Source organism: Martes martes (assembly GCF_963455335.1).
Source record: "Martes martes genome assembly, chromosome: 2".
Taxonomy (NCBI): domain Eukaryota; kingdom Metazoa; phylum Chordata; class Mammalia; order Carnivora; family Mustelidae; genus Martes; species Martes martes.
The window spans coordinates 113,313,321-113,337,662 of NC_137889.1; the positions used below are offsets into that span (position 1 = coordinate 113,313,321).

Here is a 24,342-nt window from a genome sequence, read left to right on the forward strand (position 1 = left end):
AAATATACCATGATGCAATTAATCCTCTATTGCTGGATTCCTAGTGGTGTCGGGCTGTTTCCTGTTAGAAGCAAACACAGGAACATCTTTGTACGTGCGTGTTGGTATTTCTGATTTAGAGTAGTTAAACATTTGTACCTATTTACATTTCCACCACCTACCTAAAGCCGTTACCATTAAGAATGATGTCCTTGCTAATTTTATGAAAGAAAAATCTAGTTTGTTTTGTTCAGTCATTCAGCAAACTTGAGCCCCTTGCCTGTACCATGGAGGTTGGTTCAAACTGTGCGGACGAAGCCCCGCTTTCGCTAGGACGTACCCAGGAGGAGCCGGCATCACCTCCTGCAAGCCAGCATTAGGAGGCTTTTACTCCGAGTTCTCAGGTCTGATCACTCTACAGGCAGCTCACCTCTTGCTCTAGAGACCTGATGTGCGTTTTTACTTTGGAGCGAATGCAACTGGGAGTGAAGGGAAGATCTAACAGATGGGGAATCTGCTCTAGCTCCTCCTTCCCTTTGATTTCTTTCTCCACCCACTACTCCTGCTTCCGGGGCTGGTCCACTTCAGCTCTCAGCCATTCTGGTGGCACTTTTCACCTCTGCTCCAGGATCCTCTTCTGTGTGTTTTGGGTCATGACTTCCTGCACTCACTTTTATTCCTCAATAAGCTATTCTTAGCACTTGTTTTCTAGAGCTTTGTCAAAAATCCATTACACTGACTCTAGTCCAGCCCACACCTTGTTTCCTCAATACCAATTCTCAGAGAGATTAGGTGTTCCTTTTATTCTGTTTTCCTGTCATTTCTGAAGAAGCTTTAGGAAGAAAGGAGTAGAAACATTTGGGTTCAGTCAGTCATCTTGGACTGGGAACCTCTGCCCCAGATGTTTTAAACATTCCAAAAATATTTTACGATTATGTAGCCTAATAGTATCTGTAATAAGGATTTCTTTCTTTGCTTTATGCTCACATTGTTTTTTTTTTTTTTTTTTTTTCTTCTTTCCAGAGATCATTTAAAGTTCAACACTTTTTTGGGCTGTATTTTAAAAAAAATTAACACTGTTCTGATTTGCTTTTGGGAAAGTTTAAGGTAAAAAATTCAGAGGTTATTGTTTCTCAGATACAAAGCTAGATTTTAACACTCCATTTCAAAGAAGTTATTCCTCCCTCATCTACTTGTGTTCCCTTCATCTCATGTTATGTTCCTATTTATTCAAGGAATTGTTGTAGGCTACCTACTCTTATCCATTTATCCAAAGTAGGGTTCTTAGGCTAAATCCATAGGGTTTTAATTATTTTTTAAAAATATGCTTTAATATTTACCTTGCTGTCCTAACGCTTTGCTGTTTCTTTTCTAAAAGTGTATTCCCTCTTCTGGCATATTCTAATAAGTGAACATGGATAGAATTTGGTCAAATTCCAAATAAAAACAAAACAAATTATCTAGTAGGATGTCGTTGGGAAATTTGTTCAGTCTATTTAAAATATGGAAAGGATTGACTTTTTTCAAATACCATCTTTCACTAAAATAATAGAGTATTTCTCTACACATAGTATTATTTCTATGTATATGTCTTTAGGGAAAGCCTTGCCATGCTTAGTATAGTAAACAAACATCCTGTTTAGCCCATTTTAAAGGTATTTTATATGTACTTTTTTGTTATTGTAAATGAGGTACTTTCATCACGTATTATTAAAAACAATACTTATTCTTTTTATTAAGAGAAGAGTAACATGCCCATTGTAGAAAATGTTAAATTAAAATCTCTTGTAATTTACACTACTATATGCATATTATAAGTAATAGGCATTTCACTTAGTAATGTGCATTTAAGTTTCTTCCCTGTCTTTTAGTGGATTTGATAGTTCATTTTCTTTTTAGCACTAATACTCCATTCCAGTTTATCTATCCATTTACCTCCTGGAGGACTTGTTGGTTGCTTTTAAGTTTTGGCAATTATGAATAAAGCTGCTGTGCACATTCATGTACAGGTTTTTGTGTGCACAGAAGTTTCAGCTCTTTTGGGTAAATACCAAGGATCAATTGCTGGATCATATGTTAAGAGTATATTTAGTTTTGTAAGAAACCGCCAACCTGTCTTCCAAAGTGGCAGTACCATTTTACATTCTCACCAGCAACGAATGAGAATTCCTGTTGCTCCATATTCTCTCTAGCATTTGACATTGTCAGTGTTCTGGATTTTGGCCATTCTGACAGGTGTGTGGTGGTCCCTCATAGAGCTTTTAATTTGCATTTCCCTCATGACACATGATGTGGAGCATCTTCTCATTTGCTCATTTGCCATCTGTATGTTTTCTTTATGAGTTGTCTATTAAAGTCTTTGGCCATTTTTAAAATCAGCTTGGTTACTTTCTTATTGTTTAATTTTAAGAGTTCTTTGTGTATTTTGGATGACAGTCCTTTAGCAGATGTGTCTTTTCTAAATATTTTCTCCCAGTCTGCAGCTTGTCTTCTCATTCTCTTGACATTATCTTTCTCAGAGCAGAAGTTTTTAATATTCATGAACTCCAGCTTGTCAGTAGACACACTCTGATAAGTCTGGACTAGCAAGAACCTCACCATTTGTTGGTAGTTGTGTTAGTCATTCTGTTTTCCACCACAGTGGTGTTTGTGAGATTGAAGTGCTGTTGTAGTCCTTCATAATTAATTTTGAATTGTACAACAGAATAACACATTTGTACAAATGATGCTTCTTTATTGGTAATCACTATTTTTTCATGAAGACCTAGTAGACATTCTTTTAGAAGATATTTTGTCACACAGATATTGGTATGTTTGTATAGTTACTTTTAGAATCCATATATACAGAATGTATGCACTTTTTCTAACCTTACATTAGTACTGTATAGCCACTAGTACTAAATTAATTTAGCCACATGTTAAAATGTAAAATTCAGTTCCTCGATCACACTGACTACACTTCATCTGCTCAGTGCTGGATAGTGGGGATCTAGAACATTTTCATATTTGCAGAAAGCTCTATTGAACAGTGGTGTTCTTGAACATAAGCAGTTGTTCATTAAAAAAAATTCCTGTAAATTTTTTTACTTTGTAGTAATTACTGAAATAAAATATTAAAATGAAAAAGGAAGAATAGAATAAAAAGCTCAGTGAAAGGATTTGTTTCCCTACTGTTATTTTTGGTTTTGTGTCTTAGTCATTTATGATAGATAAAGCAATGGTTTTAACTGTAGCTGAATGAACTGTGTGTTCACTGCTCAGCCAGATGCAAAACCTAGTCGGAGGAGCAGTTCAATGGACTGGTCCATCAACCGGTCTGTCTTCATGGACATGCAAACAGTGACAGGTAGTATTAATCACAGCCCCAGACTCTAGCTTCTGCAATAACCGTGTTTGCATAAATCTCATTCCTAGAATTAAGAACGTGTCTACTGAGAATCCCTGATTTTTAATTCCTTGGAATTGGAAGGCTGCACCAGAGACACAATAGAGACACAGTACAATAGAATAAAGGCCCCGAAAATTTCCTCTAAGAATGGCTATTTTTCCTTTATTGATCTTGTAATTATTGAATAAACTTACTTGATTGTTAATAGGAATAGTGTTTTCTCCAAATTTATTTTTTAAAGCCCTCATTTAATTCAAGCAACATTTAACATAGGCTATTATATGCTTATAATGTGCTTTACTTCTGTTTATTCTTAGTGGTATAGTGTCAGCTCATCTAGAAATAGTTTGAAAATTTCCTTGGAGTGAGAGAGGTAAAAGGCACCTGGAAATAGAACACATTTCGTAGTTTAATCTTGATATTGGAAGAATCTATCATTTGCCTGCTTTTGATTTCCTTTTTTGTTTTTTTAAGGTTGCTTGCAGTGTTTGAATGTTGAGAAGGTATAGTTGCTAAAGTTGCATTTAGATGGTGGGAATTTGTACAAGGAGGGTGGTTAATATGTGATAATGAGTAACAATAGATACTGGTTTGGTGATGTGCATATAAATCTATTTTAGCTGTTCCTTCGAGTAAAAAGATTCAGTTTGCATGGGTAACTGTTGTTTAGATCTTTGCTGTTCTTGGAGGCTAATTTAGAGCCTAAGTAAGAACTATCCTGGGTTAGGTAGAGGGAGGTGGCACACTGTAGAGGCCCCATAGGTAGGACATGTATTTCTAAAAAATGACAGGGGATAACTAACTATTGTACCTAGTCTACTATCATGAAAGGGTAGGAAAAGTGATAGGTGTCATCGTCTGTCTTGCTCTCTGCGCCTGAGTTACAGATACAACACAAAGGAAGTGTGGTCTGGGACATATTTGTTCATCATCACTTCTTCCATAAGCATTTACAGAGAACCGGTTAAGTGTCTTGAATTTTTCTATTGAAAATTTCTCATTTAATGCCCTGAAATGAATTGGCAAATTGATAGAGGTTACGTAAATAGAGACTGCCAGGGTACATAAGCATATTTAGGTAAGTGGGAAATTCACATTAAAGATAATTTTTCCTGTAGGAAAAATGTCTTTTCTATAGAACTGTTACTTGAAAGGACTATTTTTTCAAACATAATCTTCCTTTGGTATGCTTTGGTGGTAATTGGGAATGTAACTGCTGTGATAAAATGATTTAAAAAGAGATATACATGCTAATGCACCCAGATATCAAAAATCTTCTCTCTTCTTCTGGAATTAACGTTGACTTTCAATTAAAAGATAAACAAATGTTTCATAGATAGAGGGATTATTCAAAGAAAAAAGATCTTTGGACATTCAGTCTTAACAAAAGTTATTTTTTTCAGATTTTCAAAACTGTAGTTCTCAAAAAAACAATCTAGTTCTCTGGTGTTGCTGCAGTCGTGTGCTCAGGAATGGATACACTTTAAACATATTTTGTTTTCTGCCAGCTTTGCTGTCAGTTCTCTACTTTAAAAAATTATCTTTCAGAAACAGGTAATTAGAACAAAATCAGGATGCTTTTACACAGACGAAGTATCGAATCACGAGCTACTTTGAAAAAAAAAGCCTCTGTGATTGTTTTGAATGGTAAGGATTGTACTTTGTTTTAAGTCGTTTTCCGGTTTTCGTTTCAGCGATGAAGTCTTATACTCCGTATTTCATGCTCCTGTGGAGTGCTGTGGGGATAGCGAAGGCTGCCAAAATCATCATCGTGCCGCCAATTATGTTTGAAAGCCATATGTACATTTTCAAGACACTAGCCTCAGCCTTGCACGAGAGAGGCCACCGCACAGTGTTTCTTCTCTCCGAAGGCAGAGACATCGCGCCATCTAATCATTACAGCCTCCAGCGATACCCAGGGATTTTTAACAGTACCACCTCGGATGCTTTCCTGCAGTCCAAAATGCGGAATATCTTCTCTGGGAGATTGACAGCAATCGAACTGTTTGACATCCTGGATCACTATACCAAGAACTGTGATATGATGGTTGGCAACCGTGCCCTGATTCAGGGTCTGAAGAAGGAGAAGTTTGACCTGCTGCTGGTGGACCCTAATGACATGTGTGGATTTGTGATAGCTCATCTTTTAGGGGTTAAATATGCTGTATTTTCAACTGGACTTTGGTACCCTGCGGAAGTGGGTGCTCCCGCCCCATTAGCTTACGTCCCAGAGTTTAACTCACTCCTCACAGACCACATGAACTTGCTGCAAAGGATGAAAAATACCGGCGTTTACCTCATTTCCAGATTAGGGGTCAGCTTTCTGGTTCTTCCCAAATATGAAAGGATAATGCAGAAGTACAACCTGCTGCCGGAGAAGTCCATGTACGACTTGGTCCACGGGTCCAGTCTGTGGATGCTGTGTACAGATGTGGCGCTGGAGTTTCCGAGACCCACTCTGCCTAATGTTGTGTACGTAGGAGGAATCCTCACCAAACCGGCCAGCCCACTACCAGAAGTAAGGTTTGCTGAACTCCTTGGTAATCTTTTCTAAACTGGAAGGTCAATTTGTTAGCTTTGATTTTTTGGAGAGATGGGATTGATTATTGGTTATTTGGGAGTGCTACTCCCAAAAGCAGCGAAAGTGGTGGCTAGAGCCTCTTGAGGTCCCTTCCCTTGTGGATGCACCATGCGTGTGCAGCACGTTTCTGCTTTGGTGGAGCGTTTCTACGATGCTGAGAGGCCATTCTGCCATATGGTCAATAGACGGGCTGGGAAATAGACTTCTCATTAAGTACTAACTGTAGTCTGTGAGGAGAATGAGTTAGATAGTTAGCTTTAATGAGCACAAGTGGTTTTGCTTTTAATTTAACACGCAGTCCGCTCTCTCTATTCTCCCCCAGATAGCACACTCTCTGGTCTCCACGTCTAGATCAGGTTCGGTGAAGTCAAACAGAAGCCATGTGAAGAAAGGTTCTTCTTTCAGAAGCCATAACCACTAGAAAGCTTATGTCCAGCATTGAAAATGAGGCAGTCCCTTCTGTCAGACTCGGGAGCCAACTAATTCTTAGCAGACAGCTGTAACTGTTTTTAAATTTTTTTTTTAAGATTATTTATTTATTTGACAGACAGAGATCACAAGTAGGCAGAGAGGCAGGCAGAGAGAGAGGAGGAAGCAGGCTCCCTGCTGAGCAGAGAGCCCGACGCGGGGCTCGATCCCAGGACCCTGGGATCATGACCTGAGCCGAAGGCAGAGGCTTTAACCCACTGAGCCACCCAGGCGCCCCAGCTGTAACTGTTTTAAAGAAATCCTGCCCCATCGCGATTTCATTTCAAAGATGGAATTGATTGCCCTTTAACAAAACGCTGTCTCCTATCTAAGTCAAACCTAAATTCTTTTTCTGGTTGAGCTGTGAGCGAGTCCCTTGTATTCACTTCTCCATCCTAGTTTGTTTTGTGTTAGGTAACTCAAACTCACAGGAGCCAAACTTGCGTTATCTGTTGTTCTAGGATTTTCTGACCTCAGGCTGGCTCTCTGGGTTTAATCTCAACATCTGATGGCATTTACCTGGAAGCAGCAAGTTGTTCTGTGATTTTGCTCATTATGGAAACTGTTTCTACTCTTGAAAATCTGAGAAGACACACAACAGCTCTGCAAAATCTCTGGTCACTAGATATCAAAAAATTTGTCAGGGCCTTGTTGAAGAGCAAATCCAGATTTTTTCATAGAGGCATCAAATAAGGACAGTCACAGGGCAGAATGGAGAATTAATGTGATTGAAATATACAGCCTGTAGATTTTTCTCATCCTTCTGAAGTACATTTAATAAAAAATACCTTTATATATTGTATCACATCACATGAAAAAAATAGAGCTTGCCGGATGTGGGGCTTTTTCCCCCGCCCCCTACCCCCCAGCATTTCAAGCCGCTGTAGTCAGCGGAGTCTGGGAGGGCTCCGCTCTCTGACGTCAGCTGTAAAGGATAGGAACTCATCTCAGCCTTTCTCAGCCATTCATGAATTTATCCAAGCCCATTTCAAATCCTTAACTGTTCTCTGCCAGAGTCACCATGTGATGTAGTAACTCCCCTTCCTAAAGCAAGCGAAAATGAGATTGAGAAGGAAATTCTACTCTAGCTGAGCTTACTCTGAGTCATTCATAATGTTACACAGATCAGCCCCGTTCCCTCCAGGTCTTCCATTTTTTCCTCATCCAGAATCCTGCCCTTCTGCGTTGCTCCTTTTGGTTTCTGTTTGGAGGCTGTCTCCCTTCTTTAGTGCTGGGATTGAAGAAGGAATGGATGATGAAAAGGAACGTTCTGACAAATTTTCAGTCCCTGTCCATTTGTCTTGAGTTGCTGTAACTTGACCTACATAGCCTAAGTACAGAATAATACATTTTTTTTCTATCCTCTACCCTTCATTAAGATGCATAGCATGTGAGAGTGCTTCTTTTTTTCCTATAACCTAAGCTTATCTTTTCCCCCGTAGATCGCTCTGCCAATTAATTTCACTATTTTATTTTACTTTTAAAGCATCTTTTTTTTTTTAAGATTTTATTTTATTTATTAGAGAGAGAGTGAGAGAGAGGGTGACAGAGGAGAAGGTCAGAGAGAGAAACAGACTCCCGCGGAGCTGGGAGCCCGATGTGGGACTCCATTCCAGAACTCCAGGATCATGACCTGAGCGGAAGGCAGTTGCTTAACCAACTGAGCCACCCAGGTGCCCTTAAAGTATCTTTTGAGTGGTTTTGGAGCCTTATGTAAGGTTAGTACTCAAAATGTTTTCTGAATCGTGTAATTCTAATTTGATTCTGGCTTGACTTACTTTTTGGGCTTCTTGTTCTTTTTTCCTCTGTGGGCTTTTTGTAATGATTCTCTTGAAAATGTGCTTTTTATTTACGGTGACCACTTTGGCTCTGCCAGTGAGATCACACACACAGACACATACAAATATGGCATGTGCACGTGTTTGATGTGTAGATCTAGATAAGTCTGTTGTTACCATTGAAAACATCTTAGGTCATGAGTGTGAAGGACCATTTTCATTTCAGTATGCCATTTCCAAAGTTTTTCACCTGGGAATGTTTTGAAAGATGAGGTGTCCTACCCTTTCAGATATTTCTTACTAGGCTGAGGCTTTATATGCTTAGGAACACATGTGTTCCTACTGGGATTTCTCTAGTAGTTTTGCCTGATACGATAAACTGTACCTCAGCATTATACAAGTTAATGAGTTTCTCAAATACCTGTATTATTTACAGGTCATGGTTGTGACACTAAAATAATAGGGCCTAGCAAGTGACGGTTGAGAACACATGAATCACTAATAACAGCTTAATTGTTAACTGCCTTGGTATCTTACACTGGAAATGGATTAGGTTTTTCAGATGTCTGGAAATGATTTGACAGTGGGATTTCATTTCAAAACCTGGGATGAAAGGGTACAGAAAATTTCTAAAAGACACTTTTTAGTAGCTTTCTTAATGTTTGAGCCCAGAGAAACTCTAGAGAGCATCTAGTTCAGTTCCATTAATTTAGTTTACCCCCCCCCCCCAAATAAATAGTCCATTCATTTGTCACATAGGAGATTCAGAGACTTTGGATGTCTCATCCAAGGCCATTAAGCTAGTTTGTGACATAGCCAAGTAAAATGTGGATAATTTTGCCGTGAATGGATATTTTGTCAAGATGTCTACATCTCTGGTTACTCTTATCACTCATTTACACGTTTATAGTGTGTACAAAACTGTGCAGAGACAAATATTTTTCAGTTCTTTCTTTGATATCTCAAAGATTATGAGGACTTAATGCGAGAGTCAAGTTTTAAATCATGCATATTCTCACTTACGCTTTAGAAATTTAATAATAGCAGTCACCAGAATCCAAATGCTTTTGATTACCAGGTATTGTCTTGTCATAAAGCGAAGCAGTTGTGTGCCTTAATAATACAGTCATTTTAAAATGCGTGTTAGCAGTGTGCCTAACTTACCATACTATTTACTACCTGAGTGCCTAGAGTGAGTCCTTAAAATGTGTCAGTGGAGAAGAGGTCTGGGTTGGATCATGTGTACTTTATCATTGCGGGGAGGCAGAGAACATGAATACACATTTCTTTAAAAAAGAACTTTTGCCTCAGCCAGGAAGGAGTTCTGTAAACAGATCCTATTGGACTAGGTCCTTTAAATGTTAAATGTGAATGAAATAATATCTAATAGAGAGCCATTATAGCTTTTAGCAGTTTTATTAGGGGGAATAATAATACAACTAAAGAGTAGTACATTTACTTAAGGAGTCTGTTAATTTTTAAAATTAATGTATTTCAGGTGATAATTTTTAAATGATTTCTCATTGACCGAAATGGCATAACCCTGCCAGGCAGCTGATCTCTCCCACTTCCTGCTTCTACAGCCCCAAATTATTTTTGCACCTAATAGATTGTACTTTAACTATCAGTTTTTCACATGGCTCTCTCCCTAACTAGAGTGTGGATGCCTCAAAGGGGATCCTCTACTTATTCATCTTTGTGCCCTGAGTATCTGGAAAATGGTAGGAATTCAATGAATGTTTAAGATTAAATGAACTGCATCAAGTAGAAATAGTTGCCAAAAAAAAAAAAATAGGTTTCAGCTAGTACAACAATGTTAATATTATGGCCATTATCTGCTTATTTCAAATTTATGTCCACATACTATCCCAGCCACTAAGCAATTAAACATTCCAGGCTAAGTTATTTTAATGAATTAGAATTGCTACATAATATTATTGATACTGACAGAAGGTCATCATACATTACTCAGCTGGTGATCTAAATGGTCCCTACTGTATTCCGGATGTGCATACGACCAGGGTCAGTACTGTAAATCAGTCCGGCTCTTGCTGTCTTGAAAGATGTTTTGGGGTGATGAGGTACTCATTTGGTACACCTGCCTCCCAGGTGCTTTATTGCGGGGCTGGGAGTATAAAGGGCAACTTCATTTCACCCCCTGTGCAGACATTTTTAATTGAGGGAAAACAGTCCTGGGGAGAGAGACAGATAAGAGATAAACAGATAAGAAAGAGCATGAGGCCAAGGACGGGGTCATGAAATCCTCACTGTTTCTCATTTTGTTATTGCCACAACTCCCTCACAGAGAAAGGTTTTAGGGAGAATGAGACATTGAACAGCGGATTCATTAACTTCTTGTGAGCGGATCAGGTTATGAGAAGAATAACACCGAGGAGCGAAACAATGGCTTTCTATGTTCGGTTTTTATTGATTCGCCTGGAAGCCATTACTTACTGTTACATATGGTAGTGGAAAGCGGACTTCCCCAATAATGAATGAAGTGTCTAAACTGAGAAATGGGACCAGAGTCGCTGGGGCTAACAGACTTGATCCAGGATTACAGGAGATGTGGAAAATTAAGGCTATTTTAATATTGTGTAACATACAGATTTTGTTATCGTGAAATGTAAAGCTAGAGATGGGATTATAACCATTGTAACATTGATTAGTCCACTTTTAAATAAGTGTCATTTAATCAAAATATATATCTTTCATATCTGGTTCCTTATTTTGAATACCATCACTCACAAAGAACTTCGTAAAATGTTTTCATCTATATAGTACTGCTGTGCTGTCGGTAGCTGTGTGGGAATCAGAAAATTGATAACTCTGATGTTTGGAGGAGACTAATGATTTCATTCCCATTATTAATTCTGAGCTTAAATATTCACTACAACATGGTAGCTGGGCAGAAATGATTGATTCAGCGGGATTCAATGGGAGCTCATTAATGTAAGATGTTGTTGCAGATATTTCTTGCAGAAGTTTTATAGGTTGATCATATATTTTGTCTTTATTTTCTGGTGAGAAACCAGATTACCTTGCTAAATGAATCTGTCCAGGAAGTAAATTGGACACTGTTAGAACCATCAATAACTTAACTGTTCACCTCACTGATACGATAATTTCCTGAGCAGCCCTGGAGTTTTAAGTAGCTTATCAGTTGCTTCTGTAAGCATTATAGGTTTACAGAGGTTCCCTGGTATGATAGGAGACCCAAACATAATTGGAGTTGCAGAGTCTGATATGATTTTTAAACACCTTCCTCCCTCTGCTCTTACGTATTTAAGCTTTAGGGTGCCCTACAGAATTGTTGATTTATATATTAACTCAAACACTGGCCAGGTCAAGGGAACTATTTTTAACCGCTCATCTTTACAAATTATAATTTTCATCATTAAATGGCTGTTGGTACTTAGGTTCTTGGTATGGTATTTAATGCAAATGCTCTCATTCTAAACCAAACAGTTCTGTTTTTGAAATTAAAATCTCCGCTGTCAGTTGAGTTTGCCAGACTGGCTCCTGAGTGCAGGTTTTGACAGAGCATGGAGCTTCTCAAGAGTCAGTGTCACTGGAGACAAACTACCTAATTCATAGTTTTGTTGATGGAATTTTTTAATACCAACTTTCCAGGAGCTTGTGGCAGAAGTAGCAAAGTGGAAAAACATGGGCTTTTCCAGCCAGATGGTCTTGACTCTTTTTTTTTTTTTTTTTGTTAAAGATTTTATTTATCAGATAGAGATCACAAGTAGGCAGAGAGGCAGGCAGAGAGAGAGAGAGGAAGGGAAGCAGGCTCCCTGCTGAGCAGAGAGCCCAATGTGGGGCTCGATCCCAGGACCCTGAGATCATGACCTGACCCAAAGGCAGAGGCTTTAACCCACTGAGCCACCCAGGCGCCCCCAGATGGTCTTGACTCTTAATCTTGGCCTTAATAGGACTCTTGGATGAGGGAGTTGGCCCCTTAAAGGGAGGATGGCAGTGCTTACCTCGGAGGGGCTGGTAGACGAGAGCCCTGGCAGTACCTGGTGGTGGTACTTGCTGCTTTTATTATTGTTGCAGTAACTCTTGTCAGTTAAGATGAGCTCTCATTACTAAATCACTCTCCCTTGCTGTTTTCCACATGGCAAATAGCATGGTTTCAGGGGCGAGGGAGGGATGCGGAGGAGGTCTCTGTGGCTTCCCCTCTACTTATTTTACAGATTGGCACTGGGTCCTTCTACTTCTCTCTTAGGGATGTTTATTTCTCTTTCCTTCATCCTCTCTCTCATCCTCTTTCCCGCAGAAATAGAAGGAAGATAACATGACCAGTGAAATGTGTAGACATTAGTCCATCTGACTTGTAAGAAATTAGCAGAAGCAGACAGGTATCTTTCTCAAGGGTGAGAGAATTATGGGAATAGCTTCATGGTACTTGGGAATGCTGGCTTCTTCAGGCTCCGTGATACTGTCTCTGATTTTTCGGTCCTTTACACGGAGGAGCTGGGACTCAAGCCCCTGTTCTGCCGGCTCTACCCCTGTCTGTTTTCCTACTTCTGTGCTTTCCATTCCTAAAGGAGTTTAGGACAGATAAATAACTGCCTGCCTTCTAGCCAGAGACTCTCCTCATATTCTCCTTCACAGTCAGACCCTGTAAACTACATTGTTAGATTAGATAACTTAGAAACCTACAAAAATATATAAATAAATAAATTTTTTTCCTAAGATCTATAATGCAGACTCAGCAACCAACCCCAATCTTTATCTTGACTTCTTTCTATGTCTCTACATCTTGCCCCACTTGTATTTACTCTTTTCAGTATTGTTCAGATGAGAGTGCCATGACATTCTTGTTAAAACAGGGGTTGTAGGATCAGTTAGTGGGTCTGGGATGGGCATACTAATTTGTGACGAGCTCCCCGCTGATGCTGATGCTGCTGGTCTGGGGCCAACCATACTTGGAGACAAGCTGTGTGATCTCTAAATTTTAATTATATTATGTAACACATTTTGCTTGAGAATCTTCTTGTTTTCTGATCATTATAGGTTTTCTCTATTCTAGACAATTATTTTCAGTGTAAATTGTGTGCTCATGTGTACTTCAATACCTAGAAAAGCCCTGGATTCCATTGTACATTTGGAGAGCTTATTATCTTACCCGTCTGTGTTGTGAAATTACAGTGTTGCTGTTGAATTATCAGGCACTGCTTTAAGATACAGTCCTAAATAGAATGTCCCTGTGCAGCCATGTTAATAATAGGTAAGGTTTTCAGAACTAATACCCTCAGCTCTTTTCCCTGTTTTTATTCATCTCCACTATTTTTTTTTTTCTTTACAACATTCTAAAAATACTCTGTCTCAGGGTAATATACAGAATTTGACCAAAGCAGGTTGTGGTTTTGTTTTGTTTTGTTTTATTTTATTTTATCTTAATTTTTAATTAGGCTTCATACTCAGTGTGGAGACCAGCATGGGGCTTGAACTCACAACCCTGATCAAGACGAGTTGAGAGCAAGAGTCAGATGCTCAACTGACTGAGCCACCAGAACCCCTAAGCAAGATATGATTTTAAAGTCATAAGATGTAATGCCTGTTTTTAAAAGTCTTAAGGAGTTATATGCCAAAGTAATATTTTTTCTTACCTGTGATCTTATATCCAAAATTTAGTAGCCAGTAGAATGCCATGTACTCTATATAGCATTCTATAAATATTCACTACCCATTGTTGACATACTATAAATACAAAATATGAGAAAGGATTTATTTTTTAGTGTCCAGTCTTTGTGTCTGCTTGCTTACTCAGGAAATATTTTTTATGCTGTGAGAACCACTTTATCTTTTTACTTTGAGGGCATCTGTCATAAATTACAAATCCTGAACATGTACTTACACAAAATACTGGTCCCTGTCTGATATGCCCAGAGTTGACCTGGGACAGAGAGCTGCTATGTGATGGGTACTGTTGTAGCAAGAAAACAGGATTAACAGCCAAAGAGAAATAGGCACTGAAGTCATGGGACAGTTTTTCAGGCACTTCTTAATCCAGAGTGGGCTCTGATTCTGTCTGAAATCAAAGTGGTACAGGAAACTCCTCCTTACATAGTGCCAGTGAAAGATCATTTCACAAAGCACAGGGGAGCGGGCTGCAGGGCGCTCATAATGCCTGCTCTCCCTCTGTCGCCTGTTCTCAGCCATGGGAACTGGGCGCCAAAATAAAAATGACGGAACTCTGCAGACCAGAACCCTGGATATTTGTGGAAGAAGGCCTCTTTTTTTAAACCTTGGACACAAAGCAGTGATAGCCCCTGAGATCCTCTGTACAGTCAGACACAATTGTGCTACCAGAAAGGGATACACGTACCTCCACCATTTTTTCTTTTGGATTTCTGTCACGGTGTATTTTTGTAAAGCAACATCATAGAGAGCACTTTTAGTAGAAGGTGCAAGAATTATGAATCTGTCAGTATAAATATAATTGTCTGTTAACAGAGCCTGCATTCCCGTGAGTGCGTATGAGATGAAGGTGCTATGAGGAATGAAAGAGAAAAAGAGGAGCACATAGAGAGGCATGTCTTCCTTTTTCCTAAAAAGTTTACTTCGGAGAATAGTACCTGTTAAAAGGGGCATTTATATATAATTAGATTTTTCATATGGTGGCTTTTTGACTGGGTAGCTTTTCGGGACAGTTATGGTTTTCAAATGCAGGAGGAGAAACTTTATGCCATTTTGAAGATATTATTTGTTCCCCCTTGATTTTCTTCTGCTTTTTTCCCTAAATATATGATAGAGTAAAAATAAACTTATCAAAGTAAGCTGACCTGATTTTATACTTCTTTGACTATAATAAGTATTTAATTAATGTCATTTGAATTGTTTTATACTTAATTAGAGCTAGAGGAGTTCTTTTAAGAGCAGTTGAAAATATTTATTTGCATAGATCTTTGAGAAGAACACTAGGTTCTAAAAAACTGAAAACCTTTCAAAAAGAGTAATGGAAGAAGCAAAACTTGAGAGCAGGGATCCCAGCTCATCGTTTTTGTTTGTTTGTTTGTTTGTTTTGAGAAAGAGCATGTGTAGGAGAGCATGAGTTGCAGGGGGAGGGGAGAAAGAATCTCAGGCAGACATCTCACTGAGCACAGAGCCTGATGCTGAGCTCCTCTCTGGGCTCGAACGTTCCCTGAGATCGTGACTCAAGCAGAAATCAAGAGTCAGATACTTAACTGACTGAGCCACTCGAGGCTCATTTTTTTTTTTTTTAAGATTTTATTTACTTATTTGACACAGAGAGAGAGCACAAGCAGGCAGAGTAGCAGGCAGAGGGAGAGAGAGAAGCAGGCTCCCCGCCGAGCAAGGAGCCCAATGTGGGACTCAATCCCAGAACTCTGGGATCATGACCTGAGCCCAAGACAGCCGCTTAACCAGCTGAGCCACCCAGGCATCCCCAGGCTCATCTTTTATATCCCACCCACTAACATAGCTAGTGCACAGCACTCCTCACGTATAGGCCTTAATATATGTATATAAAATGTATTTTTTTGAATTAATGTAATTTCTAGTTGTAAAAGCCAGTGTATTTGCCCAATTTATTTTGCAAAAATTGTTTTTATCCTTTAGATTCCCAGAGCTTTTATCAGTGAAAAACAGCTCAAGTGACCGGATAAGTATTACTAAAACTTTGAGGCTAACCAATTAACTTACCATTTTCAGGCCGTCATGAGGGCAAAGCCAGCTTGACATTGTAGAACTTTTTCATGGGTGGGGCAATGAGAAGCCTTTGCATATGGCAAAGGGATGGCCATTCATGAAAGGGATAGATGGTCATTTTGTTACACAGCCAGTGCATATTTCTTGAGAGCCTAAAATGTACCAGGCACTGGGCTAGCCATATTAAGTGCAAGTCCCAGTTTCTCTGTTTTTCTCACTTAGACTGTAAGTGATTAAAAAGATGTAAATAAATGAATAAGATCCATAATGGCATCACTAACATGTTGTGAAGGAAACCCACCAGGGTGCATTGATAGAGAAGAAGGAGTCTTCTCAGGAGATAAAGTAGGGTCTTTTGAGAAGTTGGAGCCAGCCATGCAAGGAGAATATTCCTGCCAGTGAACACAGCATCCTAAGGTACATTTTGAAACCCTAAGAAAGTTCCGTGAGGCTGAGCTGAAGGCAAGGGACTAGGGCAGGGTGGCTCAGGGAAATGTTGACCTTTGAGCAGAGATCATCTCACAGAAGGCCTTAAAGGCTCTAAGGGATTTGGGTTTTATTCAGTGAGTTTAAATATGACTGGATTTGCTTTTAGAAAGAATTGCTCTGGTTGCTTTGTGGAGAAATACTGTTAGAAGGGGAGAGAGAAGACAGGAAGACCAGTTGAGTGAATGTTGCTTCACTGGGGAGAGAGGTGGGCTGGTAAAAGGAGGGATGAGTATATTTGGGAGGTAGAATTAACTGAAGTGGAATTGGGTGAAGGAAATTTTAAGAGAATACAGGTTTCCTGCTTGAGTAACCAGTAGAAGGCATTTCCTTAATGGTAAAGACTGACAGATGAGTGGGGTTTTGAAAGAAAAGGCTCCATTCAGTTGGGACATACTGAATTTGAGAAACCAGGGATCTCTGAGTACAAATATCAAATTTTGCAGATATGAGCGCAGAGCTGATAGGAAAGGTCAGGGCTGGGTATTCAGATGTCAGGGTTATCTTCCAAGAGACTGAACTAAGGCAGTGGGAATAAATGAAATTACTTCGAGAGGTATGGAAAGAAAGGGGGACTTTTGTTTGAGCCAGCTACACTCAACCATGTAGAGGCTTTGTAAAGGAAGACAAGTCTTCAAGAGCTGTGAGAAGTCATGACCTAAGAAGTGAAGAGTATCCAGGAAGAAGTGGTGTTTTAGAATCTAAGAAAAAAGTGTTTCAAGAAGGAGCAGCCCACTAGTTATCACTGTTGCTGAATTAGGTTTTCTAGATGTTAGTTGGGAACATATACAGGTGGTCTTAGGTCACTGGACAATTTTGGTGGTTTGCTGAGTAGATAAATAGTAACAAAACATTAAATTTAGGCTCTCCTTTAACATCCTCTTACATCTCCGTCAGTCCACTGGTAAAGTTGAAAGAGTGCTCACTAGGAACTGGGAGAGTATATATAGCCAAGGTCTCCAGTGGGGTTCTTGGAAAGATGACTTTATCTTTCTGGGCCCCAGTTTCTTTATTACTAAATTGTGGTCAGGTCAGTGGGTGGGGATTGGATTAGTTTTTTGTTTTTTGTTTTTTTTTCTTCCACTTCAGTGATGGTGTGAAATAGAACGTTTTGCGCACCATACATTAAAATACATATATTAAAACAGTTTATATTCTTAAAACATTTTTATTTCTGGTATAGTTCTGTTGACAGAACAAAAGTCAAGCAGACCTCTCTGTGTAGGTGTGGTCTTGGTATTAGCTTATGAAGGTGGAGGCTCATAGAGGATGGACAAGGTTAACTATAGAAAAGGATTTTTACAATTTATATGGAGTGAAACTTTGATTTTCTAGTAAATCATAGCAATCATTAGAAATAGTATTAAGATAAGTAGTTTTTGACTTATAAACAATTTATGATTAAAAATGCAAACCATCATTTGGTTTTATTTTATACAATACAGAAAGTATATTTTTTTCAGAGAATATAGTTGAATTACCACTTTTATTGAACTGTAATCTTAAGGAGAATTTTAAGACACATCAAACTATATACATAATTTGGTTTCTTCTCACTTGAAAAACTCTTTCAGCTTTTTATGATAGATAATCTGTGAGTACATTTTGCAAAATGTGTTTCTTCTGAAAGGCAAAAATTGAAATAGGAAATGCTTAAAGCCTTTGGAAATTGGATTTCATTTTGGTAAAGTTCATACTTAGTTGAATTTTATATAGAGTAGTAAAAAAGAAGTGAACTCGCTCCCTGTGCTGCCAAAGCTCAGAGGCGTAAAAACTTGGCTTAGTTAGAAATACATAAGATTGAGAATAACCAGTCATCTGATGCATGTAATACTAATCTGTTTATTACTATGCCTACCAAACAATGCATTTTTTGTTTGTTTTTTTAAACTTAGAGTTATTTTAGTTAAACCTTAGGTAATTTGCTTCATAAATAAAACTTCAAATGGGATCTGTTTATACGATTTTTACCATTTAAAGGGTAGAAATTTATACTGACACGTGTAATTTGGATCACTTTTCTATTATGAAGATAGAAAAATCTCCATCATTTTTAGCTATTTAGAAGCGTTAGGTGTTTTAGGAAGAAAGCTAAGTAGAGAGGGAAACCATTTATGTACTAGACAATGCAGAACTTTTTTCAGGTGAACGCAGAAAAGTTCATTTTTTCAAAAAGTATATGGGTTTCCTAGAATAATGTTTGAATGCAGATAGTTAAGTTTATCTCTCTAGACTTGCTTAGTAATAAAGTCTTTTTTTAAAAATTAAGATGATTTAATGGAGCTCCATACACATAATACGTAATAATGTGAGGTCGATCAGTCAGTGACTTAGGCTAAGCTTGCTTTCTTTTAGTCCAAAGAGCTTTTCAACAGACTTGACGAATACTACATAGCTATTAGCTTTATTAACATGTATAATTGCTGTTTATATTGAGAACTTTCCTTCTTTCAGCTGAATAGGGCCTCGAAAGTTTTTTATCCAGTATTTGAGTACTTTTGTTTTTCTCTTTTAAAAAGTCAGTATTAGGCACTACTGGTTACTACCAGCTGAAGCCTCACACAGCTGTGTATTTAGCATTTAATCATGCTAAGAATTGCTAATTAGAACATCAAACTGGACAAAGCGTACCCAGTGGAGTTGATACAATACCATTTTTGTTCAAAAAACATAAATAAATAATCTTTACACATTACTGGTTTCATTAATAAGCATTTGTGTCGAGTATGTAAAGCACGCAATCTTTAACAAAATGTTTTAACCTGCTAGGAATAATTTAGCAATATCATCCTTTCATCAGGATACATAATCTCTCTAAAATAATGGCCAGCTTAGTAAAAACTGTCCAGTTTACATGTGGCCTTTCGATTTCTCTTTCTGTTCTTCCCTTTCCTCTTTCTGCTCCGATTCAGCAACTGCCCCCAACCAGCCTGACTGCCCCCACCCCGCGAGCCCCCCAACACACAGAAACTTTGTTCTGCTGTCCTCCCCTCTCCTTTGTTTTACGCCTAATCTAAACCCTGGTGCCAGGAACCCTTCTGTAACACCTCAGTCCCTTACCGTGGCTCCGACTGCCTTATAATCCAAAAGCCCCATCCCCTTTTCTTTTATTAAGCTACCTTGTTCATAAATAATCAGATGCAGTGAGCTGAAGCAAAGGTCAGGTCTAAGAAATTTGTTTAGTGATGTGTTAATGGTTGATAGCAATGTAACGTATTACCTTTCTAGGAGTAGTGAATATTTTATACTGAAATCGGAGGTCCAGTGACAGTAAGACGTAAGTCAGAAGAATCAATACCAGTAGCGTAATTAGTCTGGTTAGTAAAAGGCAGAGGCGAACAGGCCCAGGGGATGGGGACCACACTCTGGGTATCTTTCGTATCAGCTCCCGTGGCTCACTCATACGGGGGATTATGCTCTGAAGGGTTCAGACTGTTTCCGGGGAGGAGAAAATGCAGCATTTTGTTTCCCACCTCTTGGTCTCACAGTCATTGTGAGTTCAGCGGTAACAGGACTGTTAGCAAGCCTGACATGCTGGGATTAGGCATGTTTAACCTGACTTCCCCTTCTCCGGTTTGGGGATTAAATAGGCCAGACAAGTAAGAATACTACATTGAGAAGCTAAGGTGTGCAAAAAATCTTCAAATGCTTTTTGAGTGTTTAAATGGCACAGATTTTGTTGAAAATGTTCCTCATTTCCTCATTCTCCAATATGCGTTTGCACAAGTACTGAGTTTGTGATCACCTGAAATTCCACAAGCGCACACTTCTAGTAGTGTTGCTGTTGTTAGTGACCTTCGTAGACTACCTCTGCTCCACTGACTCACATGATCACACCCGTGTCCCTGCATAGCACGAGTGTCCTGGGATTCGAGAGACCGGAGTGTGAGTCCCATGTCTGCCCCTTGCTAGCTTTGTCATCGCGACGACTGCCCACAAGAATTTCTCAGGGGCTGTTTTCTTACTTGTAAAAGGAGAAGATCTTTGCCTATATAAAAAATGTTCACTAAAGATCAGTTTAAATAATATTTGTAAGGACCTATGAATTATAGAGTGTTACATTAAAGTAGAGGATTATTGAAGTATTATGTGGGGACTATACATTATGAATTTTAAAAGATGTGTCATTGACCTAAAGTGAGCTGCGTTTTTAAGAGAACATTTAGTGGAGATCTGAGTTTGGGTGCCGTTTTTTCTGCTAACTCCAGTTACAAACAGGCTTTTTTTCTGGCCGTCTCATTTATCTGGATGCCAACCAAGAGCTGAAAAAGCAAGTCAAAAAGACATTTGAGAAGCCAAAATAAATGCCCAGATGTCCAGGAACTCAAGTTTGTATACTTGACTCACAAGTATACCTTTAGGTTTTGTCCATCCCAAGTTCATTTACTCTAATTATGTACCTATGAAACAGCTTGGTTAAAGGTCACCAGTGTTCTGGCAAAGCTGGTGGCTACCCAACACGAGGCCAGGCTCTAGGACTCCTCTCCTCTTGGGTTACCTTTTTTTTTTTTTTTTTTTTTTTAAATAAAATTAAGTTGGGACGCCTGGGTGGCTCAGTTGGTTAAGCCGCTGCCTTCAGCTCGGGTCATGATCCCAGGGTTCTGGGATCGAGTCCCACATCGGGCTCCTTGCTCAGCGGGGAGCCTGCTTCTCTCGCTGCCTCCGCCTGCCTCTCTGCCTGCTTGTGTGTACTCTCTCTCTGACAAATAAATAAATAAAATCTTTTAAAAAAATAAAAAAAAATAAAAAAAAAATAAATAAAATTAAGTTAATTCACTTTACAAAATAATTCTTTTTTTTTTTTTTTTTTTTTTTGCTTTGCAAAGTAATTTCAGAATGTTGAGAAATAACAAGCTCTGCTTACACATTTAAAATACAGTTTTTTAACTAATCTCTGTTAACAGTGTGGGGCTTGAACTCACCACCCCAAGATCCAGGGTAGCAAGTTCTACCAACTGAATCAGCTCCTAGATTTATTTTTAATTCATGCTTTCAGGAGAAGTAACTTTGGAAAGCGCAGTACTAGCTTTTAAATGACAAATGTATAAATGATACAAAATCACACTATTTGGGAATGTTCTAGACCTTGGAATATTTTGACCTGATGTCCTTATTTTATGAAATTGGGGACTAAAGTTCATCTGCTGAAGATCTTAAAAGGTGAGAAACCAAGATGAAGAGTTGCCTGGGGGTGCCTGCCTGGCTCAGTCGTGTGTCTCTTGATGTCTTTCTGGGTTGTGGGTTCAAGCCCCATATTGGGTATAGAGATTACTAAAAAACAAATTAAAAAAAAAAAAAAGAAACACCTTGGTTATATTATTCTCAAGCCTGCTGAAGATTAAAAGAGCAAACAAATTTTTGAGATAGGCATGCTGAAAACTGTGAAAAGTGACAGTTTAATAACGTGACAGGAAAAGGAGACCCTTCCGAAATAACCATAGGAAGAGTATAGCATAGCCCTCTGGGGCCATTTAGGGTAGACACTGAGGATGTCTCTCTGTTACAGTGACACAAAATATAATTGGGACCATGTGTTGTATATTCTTTGTGTAATCAAGGACAGAAATGCATGGAGCCTTTTATAAGTACTTCACTAACAATAGGCCTTACATACCATGTAAACCGAAGGACCCAGAATGATCACAGCAGGCTTGAGATGTATTTGTAGTTAGGTTAAGGGATTCAGAAACACTTCATGGAGATAGGCCCAGTTTATTCATTTGCAAAATGAAGAGTTTGGGCTAAAATAACCATTGGAGTTACAGGCCAAAATATGTAACCTCATATACCCCTTCTATCAGATTAATACTACGTCTTAAAACTCTGTCAGATTTCTTACAACCAATTTTCCAATAGAATACAAACAATATAGATCTAGAATGACATGTGGTACTTGCTTTATTCACTTAAAAACATCAGAAATGCTTTTGTCATTATATCTGACCATAAAATAGGATGTAGAAATTTTTAGGTCATTTATTCATTTATTTAACAAATATGCATTTAGCACTTGCCTAAATCCAGAGACTGCATTAGCTCCTGGGAACACAGGATTTAGCAAGAGAGTCTTGTGTCCTCAAGGAACTTAAATCTGGTGGGAAAGACAGATATTAAACTTCTAATCACATTAAATGACATTTGGAAGAACTATGGAAATGACGAGTGCCTGGAGAGTTGGGCGTTAGAATGTGGGGATAAGGAACAGGGTCCACTAAGAGCTTTTTCCCTGCGGGTCCTAAGAATGTTCCACTGTAGTTTTTCTGGATCTGTGCTATGGAAATGCTTCCTGGGTAAGACCACGCCTTTTATAGCAAGATCCTTTGGAGCAGCCAGAACTAAAACTCCTTGAAAGGAACAGAAAGGAAAACCCCAGGCTAGGCAGATTCTGAGGGGCAGTTACCTGTTTTTCTCTCCCACCCTGCTGCCCTCCATCGCTCTTTTCCTCTCTTTTGTTGTCATTTCCATAATTTATTGATGGTCATCATGTATGAGGCAGTAGGCATTCTCCCGTTTTAAAATTCATCTCTTTGGACAGGGAGCAAGAACCTTCTTCTGCTACCACCAAGGCTAACATTTTAGATCATTTGGATGTTTGGTTCATGTGAAATATTCTTTACTTATTGGAAAGTTATTCCCTCCCACAAGCTGCTTGCTTGAATAATGAATTCTCTTTTTCAATTTGCAGTTTTACCCAGGTTCAACTGCCTTTCTTAGATGGCTCTTAAACCACAGAGTTTTCTAGCTTGTGGCCAACAGGCACTGAGGATTTCTAGGTCTCTCAGATCTTTTCTGATGTGACGGGAATCTTGGCTGAGAACATTTCTTTAGCCTTATAAAAGAAAATGCCCAGTCCTCTTCATACCGATATCTTTGATTCATTCGTTCGTCCATCCATCCATCCATCCATCCATTCATTCATTATTGAGTAATATCTGTTGAGTGCCTATTGTGTGCAAGGTACTCCATTAGGTGCTGGGAATGCAGAATAAAACCTCACAGTCCCTAAAACTCCGAAGGATCTTACATGCAGTCTGTGAAGTTCTATAGCCCGCTGGGCGGCATCTAGTGCTAGTTCCAGCTGTGGAAGAAAACCCCAGGTGGAAATGAGGGATAGCAATCTCTGGAGCTCTGCCACCCTCTTTATCAGACTCCCTTCACTCATCTCATCCATCCATCAGTTCTGTCACCAAATATTTATTGAGAGCTAGGTGTTGTTCTAAATGCCATGGTCAAATAGTATATTAACCATGCCTTCCATTCAAGGAACTGGAAGAGCTTACCATCCCGAAATCTGATGTTAGGGGCATTCTGGTTCCCTGGCTCTTTTGTTTAACAAGGGCTTTGTTATGCCTGGACACCCAGTTGAGGCCAAGAGTCAGAAAGTGGTGCGGGAAAGGCAGCCTTGCTGGTCTGTAGGTAATTTGTAACGATGAATCTGCACCCTCTGATGTTTCCCATTTCTTCCCTTTACCTTTTCTTCTTTTATGGCTCCTTGACTTTTACTTTTGGAAACCATCTTTGTTGGAACTGACCTACGGAGGCCTCCTGGTACCAGACTGGGCAGAGACTTTAACACAAAGCAGACCTGTATTTTAATTGTCATTTACTGGTTTTAGGTTATCAGGCAAGTTACTTAATTTCTCTGAACCTCAACTTTTTTATCCATGAAATAAGAAAGATAATTTTGTTGTAAAAATACACAAGGTAAATTGTAAGTACCTGGCACAGGTAGACTTAGTTTCCCTTGGTTGCCTAGTGTCTCCCAGAAACGAACAGTTGGTGAGAGGAAAAGTGGATCACGGGTAAACACTGAACTGGAATGGAGATAATGGATGCTTTATTGGAGGCATAAAACACAAATTGTTGACTTTTGTGTGGCCTTTGGTGCATTTTCACTTTCACCATTATGATCTCATAGATTGACAGTTTTCATGTAAAGAGATATTAGAGAGGAGAAAAATTCCCAAGAATTTTTCTTAGAA

The 24,342-nt window shown here is 38.9% G+C and overlaps 1 protein-coding gene across 1 annotated transcript in view; it reads left to right on the forward strand.

Moving 5' to 3' along the window:
* Positions 1 to 5,063: 5,063 nt before the first annotated feature.
* UGT8 (UDP glycosyltransferase 8) overlaps positions 5,064 to 24,342 on the forward strand; it is a gene marked incomplete at its 5' end in the record, with an annotated part of 54,590 nt that continues 35,311 nt past the window's right edge. The window contains one exon of the mRNA XM_080797106.1: positions 5,064 to 5,885. Within this exon, the coding sequence (XP_080653232.1) occupies positions 5,064 to 5,885 (822 nt within the window). The remainder of the gene's footprint in view (positions 5,886 to 24,342) is intronic.